This window comes from Salmo trutta, chromosome 32, assembly GCF_901001165.1.
Source record: "Salmo trutta chromosome 32, fSalTru1.1, whole genome shotgun sequence".
NCBI lineage: Eukaryota > Metazoa > Chordata > Actinopteri > Salmoniformes > Salmonidae > Salmo > Salmo trutta.
In genome coordinates, this window is record NC_042988.1 from 30,807,504 (window position 1) to 30,833,351 (window position 25,848).

At 46.0% G+C, this 25,848-nt stretch overlaps 1 protein-coding gene across 1 annotated transcript in view; it reads left to right on the forward strand.

The window, feature by feature from the left end:
* Positions 1-25,848, forward strand: part of LOC115171691 (serine/threonine-protein kinase LMTK2) — a 68,850-nt gene that overhangs the window by 40,274 nt on the left and 2,728 nt on the right. The window contains exons 5-13 of the mRNA XM_029728732.1: positions 1,579-1,697; positions 2,128-2,215; positions 9,694-9,824; positions 13,736-13,820; positions 16,189-16,310; positions 21,389-21,538; positions 21,765-24,849; positions 25,090-25,225; positions 25,494-25,748. Of these exons, the coding sequence (XP_029584592.1) occupies positions 1,579-1,697; positions 2,128-2,215; positions 9,694-9,824; positions 13,736-13,820; positions 16,189-16,310; positions 21,389-21,538; positions 21,765-24,849; positions 25,090-25,225; positions 25,494-25,748 (4,171 nt within the window). The remainder of the gene's footprint in view (positions 1-1,578; positions 1,698-2,127; positions 2,216-9,693; positions 9,825-13,735; positions 13,821-16,188; positions 16,311-21,388; positions 21,539-21,764; positions 24,850-25,089; positions 25,226-25,493; positions 25,749-25,848) is intronic.

Genomic DNA, 25,848 nt, shown 5'->3' on the forward strand with positions numbered 1-25,848 from the left:
GTATTTCACCTGGGGGTTGAATTTTGGTGTACGTAATAACAAAAGCAGACAACTGCTCACTTAGTCACAGTTGAAGCTCATCCTTAATGATATAACATGGTAAATATGAGCAGAGTAGCCTCTCAGCCTCTGGTCCTTCACCACCTGGCAGTGTTCTATGTTGTGATTCCTCTGCTGTCTCTCCATGGCTCCCCTGGCCTTGACCAATCCCGTAGCTACCCCCCCAATCCCGTAGCTACCCCCCCAATCCCGTAGCTACCCCCCCAATCCCGTAGCTACCCCCCCAATCCCGTAGCTACCCCCCCAATCCCGTAGCTACCCCCCCAATCCCGTATCCCGTAGCTACCCCCCCAATCCCGTAGCTACCCCCCCAATCCCGTAGCTACCCCCCCAATCCCGTAGCTACCCCCCCAATCCCGTAGCTACCCCCCCAATCCCGTAGCTACCCCCCCAATCCCGTAGCTACCCCCCCAATCCCGTAGCTACCCCCCAATCCCGTAGCTACCCCCCAATCCCGTAGCTACCCCCCAATCCCGTAGCTACCCCCCAATCCCGTAGCTACCCCCCCAATCCCGTAGCTACCCCCCAATCCCGTAGCTACCCCCCAATCCCGTAGCTTACCCCCCAATCCCGTAGATTACCCCCCAATCCCGTAGTTTACCCCCCAATCCCGTAGCTTACCCCCCAATCCCGTAGTTTACCCCCCAATCCCGTAGCTACCCCCCCAATCCCGTAGCTACCCCCCCAATCCCGTAGCTACCCCCCCAATCCCGTAGCAACCCCCCCCAATCCCGTAGCTACCCCCCCAATCCCGTAGCTACCCCCCCCAATCCCGTAGCTACCCCCCCAATCCCGTAGCTACCCCCCCAATCCCGTAGCTACCCCCCAATCCCGTAGCTTACCCCCCAATCCCGTAGCTTACCCCCCAATCCCGTAGCTATCCCCCCAATCCCGTAGCTACCCCCCCAATCCCGTAGCTACCCCCCCAATCCCGTAGCTACCCCCCCAATCCCGTAGCTACATCCCCCCCCTCATCCTCTAGCTACATCCCCCCCTCATCCTCTAGCTACACCCCCCCCTCATCCTCTAGCTACATCCCCCCTTCATCCTCTAGCTACATCCCCCCCTCATCCTCTAGCTACATCCCCCCCTCATCCTCTAGCTACATCCCCCCCTCATCCTCTAGCTACATCCCCCCCCCTCATCCTCTAGCTACATCCCCCCCTCATCCTCTAGCTACATCCCCCCCCTCATCTTCTAGCTACATCCCCCCCCCTCATCCTCTAGCTACATCCCCCCCTCATCCTCTAGCTACATCCCCCCCTCATCCTCTAGCTACATCCCCCCCCCTCATCCTCTAGCTACATCCCCCCCTCATCCTCTAGCTACATCCCCCCCCTCATCTTCTAGCTACATCCCCACCATCCTGCCCTTGTTTTCAGAAAGAGCTGGCTTCCTGCCCTGCCTTTCTACAGACTACCAGTGTTTTGGCTCGACCCATAACAGACATCACCCATGCTTCCTGTGCGTTTCCTTCCTCGCACTCTAACCTGTGTGTGTGTGTGTGTGTGTGTCCAGGTCCTCCTCAGTGAGATCTACACAGACCCGGGTGGGGCCAAGGTGGTGGTCAAGGAGCTGAAGGCTAACGCAAGTGCCATGGAGCAGAATGACTTCCTGCAGCACGGAGACCCTTACAGGTGAGCTACTGGCATGTGTGCTGGGAGAGGCTGAAAAGGGGCATTTTGGCCATTTATTATATTGTCATGGCAATATCAGGGTCATTTTCAGGTTTTCAGGACAATTTTTTCCAAATACCCAGTTCCAACAATAGGCTAAATGGAACACACCAGATTAATTTAGAAAATGCATTATGGCAGGAATCTAAATAACAGAGTAACAGATCTTTCAGTACTTGAATAAAGTAACTAAGGTATTATAATGACAGCTACACCTCACTTCTCCTAGTGGAGCAGCACCCTCTGCCTTCTAACTTGGACACTGCAGAGTGTTCTTATTTCACTAGTCTTTAGTAACAGAATGGGACTGGAAAAGAGCTGTAGTCCTCCAGTATTCACATCAGTGATCTAGACTACAGTAGATTGTCTTAACCGGTGTTTCTCTTCATAGAGTTCTGGTGCACCCTAACATTCTGCAGTGTCTGGGCCAGTGTGTGGAGGCTATCCCCTTCCTGCTGGTCTTTGAGTACTGCGAGCTGGTGAGTGTCCTCATTTACTGTGCAACCCAGAGTTTACTATCATTTATGATCGTATGAGTCAACATACAGTACCTATTATAGTTTATCAGGGAACCCTTTTAAAAGTCAAAACATCAGAACATGTTTTGGATGGATCCCACAGCTGCCACCAAATGATATGTCAACATGCCGGGCATTTTTCCTAACTCATGATCAGAGTGGAAGGGAGTAATTAGACCATGCTGTCGGTCTGACTGTGGTAAGCTCTGCTTGTGTGCAGCTTAGACTCCAGTTCCAACGCCATCCAATAAGTAGACATCATTTAGTCTCCCAATGACCTGGCCTTACAAGCCCCCCCTCGTTTAGCCGTGCATCTTAAATTAGCTTGCCTATCCGTCTTGGGTTATTGGGGAGCCGCACTCCGTCAATGCTGTCCATCGTGGCCTGATTTATCTAGTGTTTTTCTTGATCTATTCTGGGCCCTTCTTGCCCCTGTGCCTGCCCAGGACCAGAAAGCTGCATAGCAGCAGGTTTCATCAGGGACCTGTCTCAGCTCACATTCCCTCCCTCAACCAGCAAACAGGCTCCATTTACCCCACATCCTGCTGTGTTTGTGTTTTCTCTCCACACGGCAATATGTTGGTCCTAATAGTGCTTTTTGTGAACTCGTGCTGTGTGCGCGCGTCAAAGTTCAGTCTTGGTAGAATATAACATTACCCTGTTGATTAGTTCCTGCCTGTCTTTAAGGATTAGCTGGGAGTTTGAGGTATTTATTTCTGTGTTTCCGTTCCCCTTCTTGGGGTTAGTGTTTCGGGATGACATGCTGGCTGTAAGTCAGGCATGTGGATGGTATGTTCTGATTCAGTTCGGCCAGAGCTCATTTTTCAGTGCATCTGAAATGCTGTTACCCGCAATGGCATCAGCCCTCGGTTTAGTATGTATATGCGTGTAAGTGAGGCGTGGGAGGGTGCCTGTGTGCGTGTTTGATATAGTGTGTGTGTGTGTGTGTGTTTGATATAGTGTTTGATATAGTGTGTGTGTGTGTTTGTCTTGAATGTGTTTACTGTTGGGCTTCGCGTTTGTTTGCATAGATGGTTTTACTTTGTGTGTGTCAGCCTTTGTGTGTGTGTGTGTGTGTGTCAGACTTTGTGTGTGTGTGTGCACACGTGGGAGCCCTCAAGTGACCCTAACTCAGATCTAGCCTCTATAAATTAGACCCTAACCCAGATCTAGCCTCTATAAATTAGACCCTAACCCAGATCTAGCCTCTATAAATTAGACCCTAACCCAGATCTAGCCTCTATAAATTAGACCCTAACTCAGATCTAGCCTCTATAAATTAGACCCTAACCCAGATCTAGCCTCTATAAATTAGACCCTAACCCAGATCTAGCCTCTATAAATTAGACCCTAACCCAGATCTAGCCTCTATAAAGGGAGGAGGGATGCCCCCCATATCTCTGACAGAGCGCCCTCTCTCTGCCTGGTACTGTGCCTTGTGACTGACTGGCCGCTACTATAGCAGAGGCCTCTAACTGGTTGTAGGAAGGGGCTTTCTTAATCGACATCCAGAGGACGGAGATGGGGTTGGGCTAATGACTTAATGTTATTGTGGTCGTTAAACAACTTCAGGCTGGAGAGGAGGGTGTGAGTGGACGTTGTAACTGAGCGGGTCATCTTGGCTGGAGGTGTTAACTTGATGAGGTAGCTCAGCTCTGATGTCTCTGCAACAGTTGTTGCATCTGGTCTATGGAGGAGCTTTGAGGACTTCTTATTTTGTCACTCACCATCCGGAAGGTATGGGTGGGGTGTTTGGCACCTTTTTTATTAAATTATTTAGGTGTCATGATATTTGTATGGAAAAAGTAAAGTTAAAAAAAATATTAAACTCAAATATCAAAGATTGTGGTCAAAATGATTTACACACATTTCAATACCTCACCTTGCTAGCATAATGGCACTGAGCATTGTTCTAAAATGTTTTATGAGTTGGAGAAGACATTGGCAGGGATCTTAGACCATTCCTCCCTACATAATCTTTCCAGATCCTTGATATCCTTTATCGAACCATAGGTTTTATAGTAGTTTCAAGTCTGGAGACTGAGATGGCCATTGCAAAATGTCGATTTTGTAGCCAATTAACAATTTCTTTGTGTATTTTAATGTGTGCTTGGGGTTATTGTGTTGCTGAGAGATCCACTTGCAGCCAAGTTTCAGCCTCCTGACAGAGGCAACCAGATTTTGGGCAAAAATATCCTGGTACTGGGTAGTGTTCATGATGCCGTTGACCTTAACAAGGGCCCCAGTAGAAGCAAAATAACCCCATTACATCAAAGATCCACCACCATATTTTACAGTAGGTATGGGGTTCTTTTCTGCTCATACATTCTCATTTCAACGCCAAACCCACCACTGGTGTGCGTGGCCAAAGAGCTCTATTTTCATGTCATCTGACCAAAGCGCCAAACAATCCAAGTACCAATGCCGTTTAGCAAACTCCAGGCGTTTACATTTATTGGATGACATGAAAAGGGAGCTCTGGGGGGAAAAGTTGCGGAGGGGGTCCCCCCAGAGAATTTTTATATTGAAAGATTGAGGAGCTCAGTTCTGGGGACTTTCTACTCCAAATGAATGAAAAATTAAATAATGCTCATGCTGTCTAAAATATAATGAGCCTAATAACATACTGTTAAAATTATTTGTTTAACATTTTTTTTAACATATTGGACCATTGTGAATATAGCCTATGCATGGTCCATATTTTTAGGAACGCTATTAGCAATAAGCATCGTCACCTGTAGGCCAACTGAAAACAGCATAGTGGCTATAAATAGTCTGAATCTTGGGGTTGCTTATCTGCATTTATCCTATTGATGTAATCATTAGTTAGATCCCAAATGTGATCTTTTAATTAGTTAGTATCATATTGATGAATTTGATGTTCCAAAAACGTGCATAAACACTGAATATTATGTAGGCCTGCCTACCAGTTAGGGTAACTTGAGGTCATACGCCACATGGGATAAAACACCCCCTGCCTGCACTTCTTACAGAAACCACGTCATGTCACCATTTAACCCCCAACGCTATCCCTGGTGGCCACTACTCTTGCTCAGCAAAAAATGTAATCGGTCTCATCAGAATTTAAGTCACTACAAAAAGAAAATATTCTGGTAGGGTGGTGTTTTACCCCAAGTTACCCTACAATTGACTTGTGTTACATTCTGCCCCACACTCCCCTATGCACTCACAGTGACTTGTGGCGTGCTAATGTTCTTAACCATGCCGCTGCTAAAACTCTGGGTTTACAATGCTGCAGTTCACACACATTTTGGAGATAACAAATAAAGTAGGAATGGAAAGCTCTTTTTAACAAATGCCTTTAAAACTGCTGTTTTGCATTAAGAATTGGCTGCTTGTCCCTTCCTATAACACTGGCAACTTGAATGCACCCTGAAAGGAATATTTATCTCGCAAAAAACACAACAACAAACGGACTAAGTAAATATATCAAATATTCTACTGTGGGGCTGTCTGGTTTTTCTAGTCATTACTCATTGTTTTTGCAGAGGAAAAGTAAGTGTGGACTGTTATAGCATCTTCAAAGTGCGCCTTGGCAGAAAGATGCTATATTTTTTTAGTGTAGCGGCAATGACTTTGCAGTGCCGCAGCTAAATGGTTGCAGCGGAAACACTGCCTACTGTAAATTATGATGGTGGACGTTAATGTTATGGGGCAATTTTGCTTCCACTGGTCCTGGGGGCCCTTGTTAAGGTCAACACCCAATGGCATCATGAACTTTACCCAGTACCAGGATATTTTTGCCAAAACCCTGGTTGCCTCTGCCATGAGGCTGAAACTTGTCCGCAAGTGAATCTTCCAGCAACACACTGCCCCCAAGCACAGCCTTCGGAGGAATGGTCTAAGATCCCTACCAATGTGTTGTCCAACTCTTAAAACATTTTAGAGAAAGGCCCAGTGCCGTTTTCCTCGCAAGGTGAGGTATTGAAAACGGGTAAAATTTATTGACACCCCTATCTTTTTGAGAGAAAAATTACTTGTTAAACTAAATATATTTTTCGGAGCAATTTATATTAGCATAAAATAATATAATTTCCCAATGTTTTGGAGCGAACAATATAGAATTTTAGTCATTTTGGCTCATCTTTATCAAGCGTGTCAATCATTTCATACCTCACTGTATCTCATGCAATGGATGCTATAAACAAGCACTTCTTCATTAAATTCTAAATGACTGACAAGCTCTCACAATTCCGTGAAAGACATTTGCACGGAAGGTATTCATTAATTTACTATACGATATTATAGTAAAACCCATAGGGACTTTTATGAGCCCTCATCAATTGGCACAGTTAATGCCCCACACCTCTGTACATGTAACAGTAAACTGCCCTGGATCAGCCGTAACCCTTACTGACTCCAGACTCACTGCATTTCGGACACCCAAATATCACTCTGTCGTGGTGCGCAACTGGAGCAGTGCCCCACAGATTGCCAGTTGCTGCGTGAGTGAGTGACAGTCTCTCCTGCAGGGGCCTCCCTTATGGTCTTCAGTATAGTCCAGCCACCTGCCCTAGCCGGACTGGGGTTTAGGAGCAGTGGTTGTGGGCCTCTAGTGGCCGTTGAACAGACCACAGGGCTATGTTTGCCGAAGGGCCCCAGAGAGAAGCATGCTTTATGTTGAAGACCTGTCTGTCAGTGTATACAAAGACTCACTCATCAGACATTAACCATGATCAGGGCCTAGAGTTTTTCCGGAACACATGGCCTGACCAGGAATCACTTTTTACTCTTACAATGATTAACTCACAACCTCTCTTCCTAATTAGTTTGCTGTGGTGTAATTCATATTTGTTTAATTGTTCTCATTAAGTTATATTGACTACAATGACTTGTCTCGTTAGTAATTCCACTCTGCACTAATAACTCATTAAGTCGTTAACTAAATGTAATGTGATATGAGGACACACTGTTCCATTTGATTCTTTACATTGAGAATAGGAGTGTGGAGAGGACACAGGCTGTCCTTTCCACCCATCAGGACAGGACAATCGGGAGGACATTTGTCAGGAAGGCAGAACAAGACTCCCAAGGTAACATACACAGTCAGCCTTTCCATTTATAGGACAATACAGTGGTTTGTTTTCACATTGACAGTGGTCAAAGCACCTCCGGTTAGAGTTTCCTTCTCAGTAAAGTGTGTACATTTTCAGTAGACGACAGTCAGAATGGTTGTTGGCATTGTTGTTTACACATCAATAGCATCTCCTTTTTATGTTTTTTATTAGTCTCATGACAGACGAAACATACAAATGTTACTTCTAGTGTGCACGTGAGAACATCAATTACACTTTATGATGTCCAAGGTATCTTGACCGGAGACAAATTCTGATTGAATTTTTCACTCGGTCGAGCGCTTACTCTTTCAGTAAGTGGTCAAGCAACTATTTTAAGGTGATTGTGCCAGACTCTACAAGAAAATTGGGACAGTGGAACTCTTGAGTAGACTACTATACTCGTCACTGATCAGAACATATCACTTACCATAGGTCTTCTATGAGCCATAGGTTTAATATAGGTCTTCTATGAGCCATAGGTTTAATATAGGTCTTCTATGAGCCATAGGTTTAATATAGGTCTTCTATGAGCCATAGATTTAATATAGGTCTTCTATGAGCAATAGATTTAATATAGGTCTTCTATGAGCCATAGATTTAATATAGGTCTTCTATGAGCCATAGATTTAATATAGGTCTTCTATGAGCCATAGATTTATTATAGGTATTTTATGATTCAATATAGTTATTCTTCTATGAATAGTCTTTTCTCGGAGCAGGTTGTTTTATAGCTGGTGTTAGGGAAAAACAGCTTGACCGGGTCGGTTAGAAACAAGAGTTATGGTGGTTCCGTCAGCAGACTGGTCTAAGCTGCTTGTAGTCAGTAAGGGCACAGAGAGCTCTGAGTAAACACGGCAGATCCATTACCTTGAGTCATGTGGATTGACAGTTTTACCGAAAGCTGCCTGTATATTGTATGACCCCGCAGAGTGGCTGTGTTTTCACTACCACATTCCACAGGAATCCTCTTAGCTCCTGGTGACATAGCGGTCACCTTCTCCAGAGCTCCCCCACCGTGGTGGACCTGATGCCCCTGGGCCCCATACCTACCTGGGCCTGCAGCCCTTTTCACTGCCTGGCTGTGTATAGAAGGACCCGTTGGAGTAGATCATATCCTTGTCAAAGACCCAGTTGATCTGACTGGCTTTGTTTAAGGGACCTATCAGAATGGATCCTGGTGAAGGACTGCCTGGGGGCTAGAGGGATATCATTTGGTGTTCCACAGGGCTCCATATTGGGGCCTCTACTGTTCCTCATATTTGTAGGATACATGACAAAGTAGCAGAGAGATTACCAGAGGGGGTGCGTGATGCTGAAGTCCTTTGACATGATACATTATAATGCCCCCATCAGTGAAATGCCATCCTGGATTAGTGGTGCAGCGTCAAAATACGGGTGTGGCATTGTCTATTGTGGTCTTTGCTCAGAATGTTCTTTCCGTCATTTTGTTTTTCACAATACTTTTTATTTTAATGGTAAAGGTCTTACCAATTTGTTGTGAAGGTTTTGTCTTTAAAAGGAGGCTGCACTTTGTTGAGAGATGTAGTTGAGAATTCATGGCAGTTTCAGAGCTTTGTAAGCTGCCTGCAGGGTGTGAACCACAGCCACTGTTGACACAATAGTACGAGGCAAGCCCCTATTACCTCAGGAGGAGCCTTGTCAGTGAATCCATCAACTCAGACTCATTATCCCGGATATTATCTCAACGTTACTGATCTAAACTGACAGATTGCCTTGCACTCATGCCACCTCCGTCTATGGACCTCAGCCTAACCCACATAGTGACTGTTTGTACCACTACAAACAGAGGTCTCTGGTGGTTGGTTACATTCTGGCATCAGCCTCAGCTGCACTCCTCAACATCTGAGGGGTGGGAATTAAATTTGCCCCCCTCGACCCATTTCCCCAGACTGTGGGACTCGTTGTTCTCACTCACCCCTGGCCTACCCCGTTCACCTCCTCTCCCAAACGGAGCTTTTGACTGTGTGCCCAGAAACGTGACCTGGCCATCCGGCACGAGTCGATCCACCCCACTGGCCTGATTCTTGTATTTTAAAATTGCCGTGACACAGCATATAGACCTAGGTGTAATAAACAGCTGGGCCCTTATTTGGTTCCACTCCCCCATCAGCAGTAAACCCTGCTGGGCTGGAGAGAGCTATGCAGTGAGAGGGAGTCTACTACCCCTGTGTGGATGACTGTTTACAATGCACCTTCAGATAGTTACTCAAGTCCATATTACAGGAGCTTCAAGATGTTGTTTCTGTGTGACATTTTATATCAAAATAAGGACTAAGTCAACGCTGTTTTTGGCATTGAAACTAGTACACAGATGTTATCCTGTGCGTGTCTCCATTTCAGGGGGACCTCCGGAGCTACCTGTCTCAGCAGGATTGGGTGTTCCGAAATGCTGAGCTGCTGCAGCTGCAGAAGATGGCCTGTGAAGTCGCTGCTGGCGTCACCCACCTCCACAAACACAACTTCCTGCACAGGTAGCACTTCTGTTCCGGCTCTGTTTACACCAGTCAGTCACTAGACATGGCTTTAGCTAAGGGCACAGCCTTCAGATGTCAAACGACAGTCACGTTTCAGGAATCAAGACTTCATCAAACATTTTAAGTACTACTGTCTGTTTTTACATCTTCCAACTTAAAAATGTTGAGTTACGATAGTATCAGATACAACTGATATTAATGTGTCACAATTACAAGTCTGTCTCTATCAAATTAAATATGTGGTTTTGGCCTCCCTCATGGCAACTTGCTCTTATGGATACGTACTCCTACTCCCAAGACAACACTGGGCCAATCCTGAACAGGGACACTGGGCCAATCCTAAAAACAGGGACACTGGGCCAATCCTAAAAACAGGGACACTGGGCCAATCCTAAAAACAGGGACACTGGGCCAATCCTAAAAACAGGGACACTGGGCCAATCCTAAAAACAGGGACACTGGGCCAATCCTAAAAACAGGGACACTGGGCCAATCCTAAAAACAGGGACACTGGGCCAATCCTAAAAACAGGGACACTGGGCCAATCCTAAAAACAGGGACACTGGGCCAATCCTAAAAACAGGGACACTGGGCCAATCCTAAAAACAGGGACACTGGGCCAATCCTAAAAACAGGGACACTGGGCCAATCCTAAACAGGGACACTGGACCTCTCCAAAAAGGAGAGTGCTGCAAGGGCCTGTTTTGTTTAACTTTTTACCCGGCAGTGCAGGACATGTAGGCTCCGCTCAGCACATCCACATGCTCTGTTTTGCATGCTCAGAATAAACCCAAAGGGCTCCAATTACCCAGCTCCCACGCATTGCCACAGTGTCAACTATCAGCCTGTCAGAGGGATATGATGATTCTGCTGTTTGTGTGTAAATGGATAGCCTCATGTAGGCCATTTATTATCCTGTGTTAAAACTCAAAAGGAGCCCAAGTACGAAATTCCACCGTTAACAGGGTTGTAATGACAGTCGTAAAAAGAAATTGTGCACCGCTTTTCTTTTGGTTGGGTTGCGAAGTTGATTTACTACCAAGGTGTCCTCACTGGATGCCCCGCCCACAAAGTACCCGGCAAGGGGCTGTGGCTAGCACGGTGCCATAAAGCCTTCTGGGACGGTGGCAGTGGTGTGAACTGAAACTATAGCCAAGGCTTAGGGACTGTGGTCTGAGCCCAGCATGTTATTGTGATGGGGCGGCCACAGCGATAAGATAGCGAGCTGTCATGGCAGTCCAGGACAATCACTCTGACTGACATTACATAACAACCCTGGGGAGAAATAGCGTATGGGGCAGTAGAGGAGAGGGAACTGTGTTCCCCAGTTTTTCAACCAGTGTGACAACTGTAGCTTCCAGCACGTATTTGAATTAATTTGGTAATTTTACTGAATCTGATAGTTTCACTTGACTTGAAAAAAATGAGCAGAATCAGTTGATCTCCTTTTTGTTGATGTAAGGTCTTTGTTTTTAACTCGCTAGGTCTCTGAGCTATATTGATTTTCTGTCAGAGGTGAAGAATCTGCTGAACTGTCTGCACCAAACTACCCCCACGCCATTCGCCTTGTAGGGATAAGACTTTGAATCTGATTCTCTCTCCCTGATCCTCCAGTAGTACTGTAATGCACTGCGTTCGCCAACAGCAGGGAACAGCCAGGACAGAAGAGGTTTAAAATATCTCTCCATTTATCTTGCCAATGTTTCAGTGGGCCTGACAGTAGCTCCCAGGGTGTACGAGCACAGACCACTAGTGTCAGCGATGTCCACGGATAGACGGGGTAAAAGAGACGCTCTTGGAATGGGTTGGTGGTGAAATGTTTCTTGGGCCAAGGGGAAACCAGAGCCTCTCCCTCCATGAGGGTCCCAGTCTGAATGAGATACCATCTGTCCACTCAGACAGCCCAGTCCCCCTTTATCGTCCTCCCCTGTCCACCCCGCCTCACTGCCACTCTGTGCCCACCTGTGAGTGTTCTTCCCTGGGAACAATATCCTGGTGCTGTATGAGTGAGTGGGGAAAAGCTCCAGCATCAGTGATTTTGTTACTAGGGGTGGAACAGAAGCAACTGGATGAGGTTTCCTCTAGTGATGCAAGCTATAAGTCCAAATGTGTTTGGGTCTAAAGCCACTCGAGTCCAGTCTTTGTCTGGCCCTGCCCTGACCTGGGTCTGTGGGGGTTGGTTGGATTTAGAGGCAGGTTGAAGGGGTCCTTAATCACCTGAGACATTGCATTTAATCATATTAGGGTGAGGAAAATGTAATTATTCACATTTTTTGTCACTGGGATATTATGTCATCCTGTCATAGGCATGAAAATATACTGTGGACTGTTTATTAGGTACACCACCCCAAAAATAGTGGCTGTGGCTTGCTATATAAAGCAGACAGACCGGCATCAAGGCATTCAGTTACTGTTCGATTAAATATTAGGTCACTAGTTTCGCCCATTCTAAGTGACTTTGAGCGTGGTAAGATCGTCGGTGCCAGCCGTGTCGGTTCCAGTACCTCAGAAACAGCTGGCCTCCTGGGCTTTTCACGCACGACAGTGTCTACGGTTTACCGAGAAAGGTGTTACCAAAAAAAACATGCAGTCCTGTGGGTGAAAACAGCTAGTTGATGAGAGGGGTCGAAGGAGAATGGCAAGAGTCGTGCAGGCAAATAACGGCACAGTACAACAGTGATGTGCAGAGCGGCATCTTGGAACGCACCACTCGTCAGTCCTTGTCACGGATGGACTATTGCAGCAGATGGCCACACCGAGTTCCACTCCTATCAGCTAAAAACAACAAGATGCTCGTAAACACCAAACCACCAATACTGGACAATTGAGGAATGGAAAAACATTGCCTGGTCTGACGAATCCTGGATTTGGCGTAAGCAGCATGAGTCCATGGCCCCATCCTGGCACAGGCTGGTGGTGTAATGGTGTGGGGAATGTTTTCCTGACACACGTTAGGTCCCTGAATACCAATTGAGCAACATTTGAATACCACAGCGCATCTCAACATTGCTGCTGACCAGGTACATCCCTTCATGGCTACAGGGGGGTCCGACCCGGTACTAGATGGGTGTACCTAATAAACCGACTGTATATTCCACCGTTTCAATGATTTTATTTCCATTGCATGACCACATGAGAGTAGCACTGAGCCAATCTAAACGTCTCCTGCAGCAGCACGGAGTTCCATCTTCTTCCCAAATGATTGATGAACAAGATAAGGTTCAGAGTATTGTTTTCTCTTCAGAGACTACAGTTATGTGTACTGCACTGTTCATCTGAAACCGCTAACTTGTGTTCAAACTAGGGTTGGGCCGATATATGATTACATTGAATATCCTGATATTTGACATTGATGATATATTGTGATGCGCAAGACTATATTTAATTTTAACTTTACAAATCTAAACTGTGCAGTTTTATCAGTTAGTCTGTGTCAATATGTTGAAAAGAAAGTCTAAATGAATTAAGTCTTATTTTTACACCACACAAATATTATTTAATGAGAATGCGACTAATATTGTAAATAAGCACAAATTGCACAGTTTGGAGTGATTTTAGTCATTAACGGCGCAAAACGATTATATATCACGATATTTGGTGTAGCATGTCGTAGAAGAGGTCTCCCCAAGTATTGCCCAACCCTAGTTCAGAGAGAACAAATGAGAGCTATTTGTTGGATGTAGTGCTGGTAGACTCAACCGGACCTGTGGGTTGGCACCAGAACAACTGGACCAACTGCCTATTATTTGCAGCCCTGTGATCCGTTCTATGACCACACCAGACCATATTGAACACACATTAAACTCAACCGTTCTATGACCATGCCAGACCATATTGAACACACAATAAACTCTGTAAATCTTCATGTTTTTTAATCTTCTTTAATCGGTTTCCCTCTCTTTTCTCAGTGACTTAGCCCTGAGGAACTGCTATCTGACTGCAGACCTGACCGTCAAAGTGGGAGACTATGGCATCGGCCCCTACAGATACAAGGTACCAGGAAACTTTCCAACCTGTTCTCCTTCAAATGGAATCAGGGGGATTTTGTTTTAGTTCCAGGTGACAAAAGGAAGTGGCATCTGTACAGTGGGGGAAAAAAGTATTTGATTCCCTGCTGATTTTGTACGTTTGCCCACTGACAAAGAAATGATCAGTCTATAATTTTAATGGTAGGTTTATTTGAACAGTGAGAGACAGAATAACAACAAAAATATCCAGAAAAACGCATGTCAAAAATGTTATAAACTGATTTGCATTTTAATGAGGGAAATAAGTATTTGACCCCCTCTCAATCAGAAAGATTTCTGGCTCCCAGGTGTCTTTTATACAGGTAACGAGCTGAGATTAGGAGCACACTCTTAAAGGGAGTGCTCCTAACCGCAGCTTGTTACCTGTAAAAAAGACACCTGTCCACAGAAGCAATCAATCAATCAGATACCAAACTCTCCACCATGGCCAAGACCAAAGAGCTCTCCAAGGATGTCAGGGACAAGATTGTAGACCTACACAAGGCTGGAATGGGCTACAAGACCATCGCCAAGCAGCTTGGTGAGAAGGTGGCAACATTTGGTGCGATTATTCGCAAATGGAAGAAACACAAAAGAACTGTCAATATCCCTCGGCCTGGGGCTCCATGCAAGATCTCACCCCGTGGAGATGCAATGATCATGAGAATGGTGAGGAATTAGCCCAGAACTACACGGGAGGATCTTGTCAATGATCAAGGCAGCTGGGACCATAGTCACCAAGAAAACAATTGGTAACACACTACGCCGTGAAGGACTGAAATCCTGCAGCATCCGCAAGGTCCCCCTGCTCAAGAAAGCACATATACATGCCCGTCTGAAGTTTGCCAATGAACATCTGAATGATTCAGAGGACAACTGGGTGAAAGTGTTGTGGTCAGATGAGACCAAAATGGAGCTCTTTGACATCAACTCAACTCGCCGTGTTTGGAGGCGGAGGAATGCTGCCTATAACCCCAAGAACACCATCATCACCGTCAAACATGGAGGTGGAAACATTATGCTTTGGGGGTGTTTTTCTGCTAAGGGGACAGGACAACTTCACTGCATCAAAGGGACGATGGACGGGGCCATCTACTGTCAAATCTTGGGTGAGAACCTCCTTCCCTCAGCCAGGGCATTGAAAATGGGTCGTGGATGGGTATTCCAGCATGACAATGACCCAAAACACACGGCCAAGGCAACAAAGGAGTGGCTCAAGAAGAAGCACATTAAGGTCCTGGAGTGGCCTAGCCAGTCTCCAGACCTTAATCCCATAGAAAGTCTGTGGAGGGAGCTGAAGGTTGGAGTTGCCAAACGTCAGCCTCGAAACCTTAATGACTTGGAGAAGATCTGCAAAGAGGAGTGGGACAAAATCCCTCCTGAGATGTGTGCAAACCTGGTGGCCAACTACAAGAAACGTCTGACCTCTGATTGCCAACAAGGGTTTTGCCACCAAGTACTAAGTCATGTTTTGCAGAGGGGTTAAATACTTATTTCCCTCATTAAAATGCAAATCATTTTATAACATTTTTGACATGCGTTTTTCTGGATTTTTTTGTTGTTAATCTGTCTCTCACTGTTCAAATAAACCTACTATTAAAATTATAGACTGTTAATTTCTTTGTAAGTGGGCAAACGTACAAAATCAAATACTTTTTTCCCTCACTGTATGTGTGCTGTTACAATAGTTTCAGTTTAGGTTCATTAACCTATAACCCTTTTCACACTGCTGAGCCCAGCTGAACAGAGAGGTTACACATCCACCAAAGTTTCAAAGGATGTCAAAGCCAGTACTGTACAGTAGTATAGGCCTAGTCTGTATAGTCAACACAATAGTGTAAAAGTGGTTTATTAAGGGGAGGATAAGTGCTTTCCAGTAGGGGGTTTATATACAGCTGTTAGCCTTTGACCCCAGTCTGGCAGAACTCTGTTATACAAAAGTGTAACTCCCTACTGCGTTTGTCCCTGGCCAGACTGTCGATAAGGCTAGCTCAGCCTGCTGCATTCCTCAAAATGTTGAGCTCTCTATTTAGCACGGTCAACAAGTGTGGCCAGAGGTGTTTTGGCTGTATGTATGAGCTTGATGAAGTACTTACTAGGAACTCGGAAAACAACTCAAAGTACAGTAATGTGGGTTAGAACTGAAGGAAAGGCTACCAAACATCCAAATGCTTCTTAGAAGCCTTGGCAAAACACATCACTGAATTGAATGGAAAAAAAGGAGAATGTGAGCCTACTGGTTGTTTGTAGAATTGTTATTCTGAGATAGACATCCTATTAAATTACACATTTATGTGTTCCGCATGTAATTACATGGCTGCTCCATGCTTGACTCTGTCCCTCTTATGTCACAGGAGGATTACATCATCACGGAGGACGACGAGTCGGCGCCCCTGCGCTGGATGGCCCCGGAACTGGTGGGGGAGCGCCATGGGGGCGTGATCACCCTGGACCAGACCAAGCCTGGCAATGTGTGGTAGGTACCTCCACCTGGTCACTGTGCAATTTACAGGCGGTACCTTCATTGGGGAGGACAGGCTGATAGTAATGGCTGGAACAGAATACATTTAATGGCCTCAAACACATGGTGTCCGTGTAGTTGATTCCATTCCAGACATTATTATGAGCCAGCCTCCTGGGCATTGTGCTTGTTGAATAAAATATAGTAATCAAATCAAATTTATTTATATAGCCCTTCGTATATCAGCTGAAATCTCAAAGTGCTGTACAGAAACCCAGCCTAAAACCCCAAACAGCAAGCAATGCATGTGAAAGAGGCACGGTGGCTAGGAAAAACTCCCTAGAAAGGCCAAAAACCTAGGAAGAAACCTAGAGAGGAACCAGGCTATGAGGGGTGGCCAGTCCTCTTCTGGCTGTGCCGGGTGGATATTATAACAGAACATGGTCAAGATGTTAAAATGTTCATAAATGACCAGCATGGTCAAATAATAATAATCATTGTAGTTGTCGAGGGTGCAACAAGCATGTCCGGTGAACAGTGAGTCAACCTGTGGGCTGTTGCTGGGCAGGGTCTCCTTTGAAGACCATCTCTGATTCTTCTGTCCAGATAGCCTCTCTCTCTCTGAGAGTGTAAATCTTAGCAGGCACTCAGTCTAGCTGACTTCTAAAGGGAAGAAGACGCTGACCCTGCACTCCCACCAGGCAGCACAGCAACACTGGAACCTATCCCTCCTGGCCCCTCCCTTATGACCTCATGGCTCCGTGCCAGTCCGTGTCACGGCTGTAAATCACAACGTTGCATAAAGAGGCTCTCGTTGCAGCACCACATTTACCCCTAAATAAGGATGTGTTTAGTTCTCAGAATATGGGTCATTCCACCAATAGAGGGCATTTTGGGTAGTGTAGAGTAAGTGTACCTACTAAGCCCATCAACATCTAAGTTTAGACATTTCTAACATGTACTGCCCTAATCTTTGTAGGAAAAGTGGAGATAACTTAATGAGAAATGTATATTTTATGTTTGGACTGGGCTTAAAGGCTATTGAATGTACCATTTTAAGCCCACCTCTTAAATGTCAGTTTTGAATATTTGGAAATTAATTATTTATGTAAAATTGTATTATATTAATCTCCCTTAAAGTTATTAAAATAAACAGATCATTACTATTGATCAGGGGGTGTCCAATCGTATCAACAGAGTTCAATGTGGACTTAAGTTTTTGTTCTTGCCAACCACCTGTACACAGCTGATTCAACTAATAAACTAATCATAGAGTTGAATCGGGTGTTAATACTCTGTTAGAACAAAAACCTGCACACACACTGGTCCTCTGTGGATAAGAATCCATACACAAAGACCATAACACACACACACACAGGTCCTCTGTGGATAACAATCCATGCACAAAGACCATAACACACACACACACTGGTCCTCTGTGGATAAGAATCCATGCACAAAGACCATAACACACACACACAGGTCCTCTGTGGATAAGAATCCATGCACAAAGACCATAACACACACACACACTGGTCCTCTGTGGATAAGAATCCATGCACAAAGACCATAACACACACAACTTGCAATGGAGTATCTGGAAACGGATTCACATTTCCTGTACTGCTATTCTTGTTAATTAGTTCAACTTGTCTTCCCAAAGTCTGTCTGAAGACGGTTTCAAATCCACCGCTCTACTGTTGTATTACAAAGGGACAGCTGGTGGACCAAAACACGGAATCACCTGGATGAATGAAGGTCAACAATATGACAATGCCCCCACCCAAAAGTGCATGTGTAGTCTCCCAATAGTCATCATCTTTTTTATTTATTTATTTTTATTTCACCTTTATTTAACCAGGTAGGCAAGTTGAGAACAAGTTCTCATTTACAATTGCGACCTGGCCAAGATAAAGCAAAGCAGTTCGACAACATACAAAAACACAGAGTTACACATGGAGTAAAACAACATACAATCAATGATGCAGTAGAAAAAAATAAGACTATATACAATGTGAGCAAATGATGTGAGATAATGGAGGTAAAGGCAAAAAAATGCCATGGTGGCAAAGTAAATAAAGTATGGCAAGAAAAACACTGGAATGGTAGATTTGTAGTTTGAAGAAAGTTCAAAGTTAAAATATAAATAATATGGTGCAAAGGAGCAAAATAAATAAAATAAATAAATACAGTAGGGGAAAAGGTAGTAGTTTGGGCTCAATTAAAGATGGGCTATGTACAGGTGCAGAGATCTGTGAGCTGCTCTGACAGCTGGTGCTTAAAGCTAGTGAGGGAGATAAGTGTTTCCAGTTTTAGAGATTTTTGTAGTTCGTTCCAGTCATTGGCAGCTGAGAACTGGAAGGAGAGACGACCAAAGGAGGAGTTGGCTTTAGGGGTGACCAGAGAGATATACCTGCTGGAGCGCGTGCTACAGGTGGGTGCTGCTATGGTGACCAGTGAGCGGAGATAAGGGGGGACTTTACCTAGCAGGGTCTTGTAGATGACCTGGAGCCAATGTGTTTGGCGACGATTATGAAGTGAAGGCCAGCCAACGAGAGCATACAGGTCGCAGTGGTGGGTTGTATATGGGGCTTTGGTGACAAAACGGATGGCACTGTGATAGACTGCATCCAGCTTGTTGAGTAGGGTATTGGAGGCTATTTTGTAAATGACATCGCCGAAGTCGAGGATTGGTTGGATGGTCAGTTTTACGAGGGTATGTTTGGCAGCATGAGTGAAGGATGCTTTGTTGCGAAATAGGAAGCCAATTCTAGATTTCACTTTGGATTGGAGATGATTGATGTGAGTCTGGAAGGAGAGTTTACAGTCTAACCAGACACCTAGGTATTTGTAGTTGTCCACAAATTCTAAGTTAGAACCGTCCAGAGAAGTTATGCTGGATGGGCGGGCAGGTGCAGGCAGCGATCGGTTGAAGAGCATGCATTTAGTTTTACTTGTGTTTAGGAGCAGTTGGAGACCACGGAAGGAGAGTTGAATGGCATTGAAGCTCGTCTGGAGGGTTGTTAACACAGTGTCCAAAGAAGGGCCAGAAGTATACAGAATCTTGGCCCTCTTATGTTGGCCTTTTTGTCTACCACTTGTAGGCCTGATTTCCCTCAACCCTGATCTTCTTCTCTCTCTGCATCAATGACTACCTGTCCACTCCAAATGTCTTGGAGAGAGTACAGAGGTTTATAATTGTTTCTATTCTTGATAAAGGCACCATGGCTAGATGCTGTAATTTGAGTGTTTTAATCAACTTAAATCTTAACAAAAACCATATGTTAATTGAGTGTTAGGAATGTAAGCACACTATCCCCATGTGTTTCAATGCAAACTGGCTTAATAGGAACCACAGAATAGCAACATCTACTCTTAAAATATCTGGAACCGATCTTTTGGGGTGTAAATATACACTATAGACTACAATATTATGCAAAGTTAATATTGAACAATATGTAATTATTGCCATTGTATAGAGAGTGATTCTTCTCCCACTGTACTCATTAAGCCCACCTGAGAGAAAAAAAAAACATTTGCATCTATGCATAACAATGCAATGTTTATTTAACAGGAAAATAGGACAAAATAAATTTTAAAAATGGAAGCTGTGAATGCCTGGCCTATTATAGAGGTTAAACAAAAACAATATTATAGTAATTGACTAATTAAGTAGCAGGGTGGACCTTTTGATATTTAATTGACCATAAATCCCCTTGTGACAGGGGGAATGGAAGCTTGTGTGCAACGGAGTGGGAATTGAATGCAAGCTTCACAAAAACATTGAAATTGTAAAAAAAATGTCTAGCCTATCTATGGTTGACGTTATGTTCCACCCGCTTAGTTTTCCACCACTAAACACCAGATAAATGGCCAAAAAGAGTAGCACCAGCTCACCTGCTTTTACGCTATGATTTGACTATTTGTTTAGAATTTTTTTTTAAAGGAATAGATTCACCATATTAAAATGAGAGTTCAGTTCACATAACAGGGTTCACCTTAAAATGAATGAGAAACGTAAATGAATCACTTGAAATATTAATCCTCAGAAAACAAGTAACTAGGGCTTTAAAATGGTGAAAACTTGGACATTTTCAGGTTAAAATCTTCTTAGAAGTTGGAAAAACATGAGAAGGAAGTCTTTATTTATTGAATGTTCCATGTGGTCTATAGTAAAGGGTACTTCATTTAATATAACATGCTATTAAAATTTTGAATAGATGCAAAAGGAACTGTAGTCGTGGATTGACCCATAATACACTGACTATACAAAACATTAAGATCACCTGCTCTTTCCATGAGACTGACCAGGTGAAAGCTATGATCCCTTATTGATGTCACCTGTTAAATCCACTTCAATCAGTGTAGATGAAGGGGAGAAGACAGGTCAAAGAAGGATTTTTAAGTCTTGAGACAAATTAGACATTGTGTGTGCCATTCAGAGGGTGAATGGGCAAGGCAAAATATTTAAGTGCCTTTGAACAGGGTATAGTAGTAGGTGAGATGCACCGGCTTGTTTCAAGAACTGCAATGCTGCTGGGTTTTTCATACAGTTTCCTGTGTATATCAAGAATGGTCTAGAGGCGAAAGAAACGCACACCTATTTAGGCGTGGTGCTGGCTAGCAGAGTGGAACACTTACAAAAAAAATAAAGGAGAGCCGCACACTCTAGGAGCTCAGATGCAAAAATATTTATGTCCAACTTTTCGACAGACAAGCTGTCTTCATCAGGGTATAATGAATGGTCTACCACCCAAAGGACATGCAGCCAACTTATTGTATTGGAGTCCACATGGACCAGCATTACTGTGGAACGCTTTTGATACCTTGTCAAATTGAGGCTGTTCTGAGTATAAAACGTGGGGGGCAACTCAGTGTATCTTGTGTTTTGGGACCTGTTTTGATTAAGAACATTATTAATTGTGATGTGAATATGTTTATTACGCTGCAATATGAAAATAGTCCCCCCCCCCATCTCATTGAGTATTTAATCACAGACCCATGTTGCCACCATGCACGCAGGTACAGTAGGTTGTGAGTTGTAATTATCCCTCCACCAGTCATAAGTGTTTCTCTGATCCCTGTGTTTGCAGGGCCTTGGGGGTGACTCTGTGGGAGCTGTTTGAGAACGCAGCCCAGCCCTACCCTCACCTGTCTGACCGCGAGGTCCTGAACCACGTCATCAGGGAACAGCAGATCAAACTGTTGAAACCACAGCTGGAGCTGCCCTACTCCGACAGATGGTCAGTCCCGCTCTCTCCAACCATACTACACATGATACCAACTGAATCTAGCTGGACGACATGTTATTTATGGAGTGTCAAAAAACTTGAACACTTTACCATAAAGAGGTGTATGAATTGCATACTTGACATTGAAACGATATGTTCTGCTATGAAGTCAAACTGTATTTTAAAAGCCTCGGCTCATGCCATAAAGGGTAATACCTCAACTCTCTCCCCTGTGCAGGTATGAGGTGCTACAGTTCTGCTGGCTGACTCCAGACAAGCGGGCCACAGCCGAGGAGATCCACCGGCTGCTCACCTACCTGCGTATGCAGGGCCAGAAGGATGTGGAGGACGACTTCCAGCAGCGCTGGGACACCCTCAAGCCAAACCCTGTCACGCGCCAGACCACCGTCAGCCACTCCTCCTACCCCATTCTGGAGCAGTTCGCAGATGACGCCCTGCGGGCCGAGGTGGACGAGGTGCTCACCGTCACTGAGACCAGCCGTGGTCTGAGCTTCGAGTACGTGTGGGAAGCGGCCAAGCACGACCATTACGACAGCAGTAGTGGCCATGGACGCTCGGCCATGGACACCACGCTCAACTACCATAGCATGTTCTTCCCCGTGCCCAGCGAGGACATTCAGGCCCACTTTCCAGACCCCGCAGCCCCCAGGACGGGGGGCTCCAACAGCAGGGACACCCATTCGGCAATCCCTGGGATCCTTCCCGTGTTTGACGCTCACAAACCAGCCAATGGAAACGAGTACTACATCCAGTTGGAGGAGCAGGGGGAGAGCACCGTGGAGGCCAAGGAGAACAGGGGTCCGGAGGTAGACACAGTTTCAGACAGGCAGAAATTTGTCACCCTCCAAGATGTCCGCCTGGATGAGTCCAGCACCGATGCAGACTTCTTCCACCACAGCATAGACTCCAAAGACTCGTACCTCCAGGACAGCCACATCTGGTCGTCCAGTGAGCATGACAGCCCCTACCACACCAACATCTTCAGCGAGGGAGACTCCAGACAGGACTCCCATTCCTGGAACAGGGGCTTCATGGAGCTTCCAGAACTCAACGGAAATCGCTTCCAGAGAGTGGAATCTGTAGAGGGGCAGGCCCAGGGAACAGAAAAGTGCTTTCGGAATTATTTTTTAGGGGAGCGCCATTCAGAGGTCATCCTCCAGGACTCTTTAGAGGAGGAGGGAACACCGGATGTGATGAGGCTACTGAACACTGAGAAACTAGCGGACAACTTCATGTTCCTCAAAGAGAAGAGCCTGATGAAGGAGGGCTCTGGTTTATCAGGGAAAAGTAGTGGGAGTCAACAACTGGACTTCCTCCAACCTGGTCTGACCCACATCCCCGAGCACAGTTTCAGAATGAACTCTTGGGATGATGATGATGAGACCATAGATGGCATAAACGTAGCAGAGATCCCCATAAAACCTGTGGAGAACAACATGTCCCCAGCAGAGGAGGAACTTTTTGACTTTATGAGTCCCAGTTTTGTGGATTTCCTGCAACCTCTAGCAGACCCTAAAACACTGGTGCCTTCAAATACACTGGTAACAGAGGACATCTGTAGCAACCAGCTGCCAATTAGAGGACTGCTGCAGCAGTCCTCTAATATGAGGATGGACTCTGCTTTTGACTCTACCTCTGAGAGGGCTGAGGTCCCAGTTATTAGTTCAGCAAATATCCACCAGTCTCCCACACTCCTCTCTGAAAGTGCCACTACAGACCCCTTGTGCATGGATGCCAAAAACCCCAGCCTTGAAGACCGCCTCGGAGCCCCAGAGGATGACTGTGTTGATTCCATAGGAATCAAAGAGCCAACAGACGACCTGCTAAGCCATGGCTCTCCCCCAGTCTATGTCAGTGAGATTGCTGTTGACAATGGCCTGACCAGTGAAGGCTTTACCAGTGATGATCTGCTGTGCGACCTGGTTGAAGATGATACAGAGGCAGAAATGGACACCGTCCTCTCTGAGCATGAACATGACAACGAGCACGACATGTCCTCTCTGCTGGTCTCTGGTCCTTCCATGGACCAGATCAGCCAGGACAGCCTACTGGAGGACAGTGTTTCCACCACTCTGCCCACTGTGGAGAACTCAGCTGAGACGCCAGACTCCCTGGACAACAGCCACAGGCTGGAGGGGTCTGTCGAAGAGCTAAACACCCCGGCAGCCCCTCACAAGCTCCAGCCCCCGTACAAAACAGCCGACAGCGGCTACGAGACGGAGAACCTGGAGTCTCCAGAGTGGAACTCTCAGCCCATCATCAAAGACCACTTCTCAGAGGGAAACGGTCTGAGTTTGGCCGAGGAAGAGGAGCCAGCAGCTGCTACCATGCTGGTTCCCCCCGAAATCATCGTCTCAGAGGTGGAGAGTGTGATGGATGCTCAGGACGGTGAGGACCAGCAGGCAGAGCCCATCGCCCCTGGCGAGGAATCTTTCATGGGAGGCAACTACAGAGACTCTGCTTACTTCTCCGACAACGAGTCCGAGCCCGAGAAGAAGTCTGAAGAAGCCAACTCGCCAACTGTGGACATCAGTGACAATGTTTCTGGAGGTCCATCTGTTCTTCCTGAAGTCACAGAGGAGGAGCATGCTGGGTCACAGTCTCCCATTGCTCGAGAAGCTCTGGTCGATATCGGAGTGGAGAAGACCAAGCCTCAGCCCCTGGAAGGGACCAGTCTCCCTGTGCTGATCCTCACCACAGAGGAGGACTGGGAGAAGACTTCACCTGTGTCCATCGACGGCAGTGTGGACGAAACCGGGACACTGGAGTTCTTCCCTGACTTCAGGACTCACAGTCACTCCGAGTCCAGTGGAACTTCCACCGAGGACCTGGAAAAGCCTCCATTGCCTGCTGTTGCTACCTCAGCAAAACCTTTTCCTGAGAACATACCAATCCACGCTAAGCTAACCAGGACCTATGCCAGCGAGATCACCCCCAAGTTGAAGGACCCCGACATGGAGGGGAGGCACCTGGGCAGGCGGGACGGCTCTGATGAGGATGGGCAGGAGGACGGAGGGGAGGCGGACGAAGAGGACGATAACAGCGATGACTCAGATGATGACATGCGGGCGTACCGGCTACACAGCTCCAGCGAGGACAGCGAGGACGACACGGTGCACCCGGTTCCCGTTGTAGTCTCGGATGACAGTAGAGCGCGGAACCTCAAGAGCCTGCTGAAGCCCACGTCGCTGAATGTCACCCCCAGCGCCAAACCCTCCATGCCATCAGGGGGCAGCGATGCAGACAGTGCCAGTAGAGCTGTGTCGTTCTTTGACGATGTCACCGTTTTCCTTTTCGACCAGGTAAAGTACCCACTTGTCACCTTTTACATGCACACAGACATTGTTTCACTTGTATCTAACATTTATCAAAACTCAAAGATACAAATATTATGGCTATGCATTAGAAATGGTTTGAATGTCATGTGATATTGCAAGTTTTTGTAGCATTCACAGGTTCTCTCTGTACAATCTAGACCTAGTCTAAATATTGTTATGAGACTGAACTTTAACCATTGCACTTATTGGTCTCCCCATCTGTAGGAGACCCCCACCAAGGAGTTGGGAGACCATTCATCAGGTTCCAACAGCCAGGTGTCCGAGTTCAGCAGCCCTGTGCCCACGGCCAGCTACCTGAATAGGTTCACCAACTCCACAGAGAGCTCCACAGATGAAGAAGGTAAGTCATCACAATACGGCCAACGCCCATCAGCATTATCAAGGAAGAACCTGAAGGGCTCCATGACAATGTAATCCAAATGAATACACTATGGGAGCTGTCCACAAATGCAGATGTTTATAGTTTGACCATTTGCTAATTGTTTATTTTGGTAATTTAGGGGGGGGGGGGGCTCTTTTGGCTCAAGAGTACCTCCAGTGGCAAAAGTTCCATATTGCCTCTTTTTAATTGTACCAAATCAAGGTTTTAAACAGGTCTCTCCCCTCAGGCGGTGGGTTCGAATGGGATGACGACTTCTCGTCCCCGGAGCCCTCGGCGTTCCTCTCCAAGGCAGCTACGGACCTGGCCGTGTCTAAGACTATGTCCCCTTCGTCTACAGCCTCGCACTACTTCTCCCCTCCCGGGGGCCGCACCCCGGAGCCCAGCTGGAGCAGCTCTAACTACTCCCGCTTCTCCATCTCCCCGGCCAGCATCGCCAGCTTCTCCCTCACACACCTCACTGACTCGGACACCGAACAAGGAGGCAAGTGGGAGTGCACCAACACAAACTACAGAAAACAGACCGGCATGTGCTTTATCAATCTCATACATAGGATCTCTATGATCTACCCTCTCTAACTCTG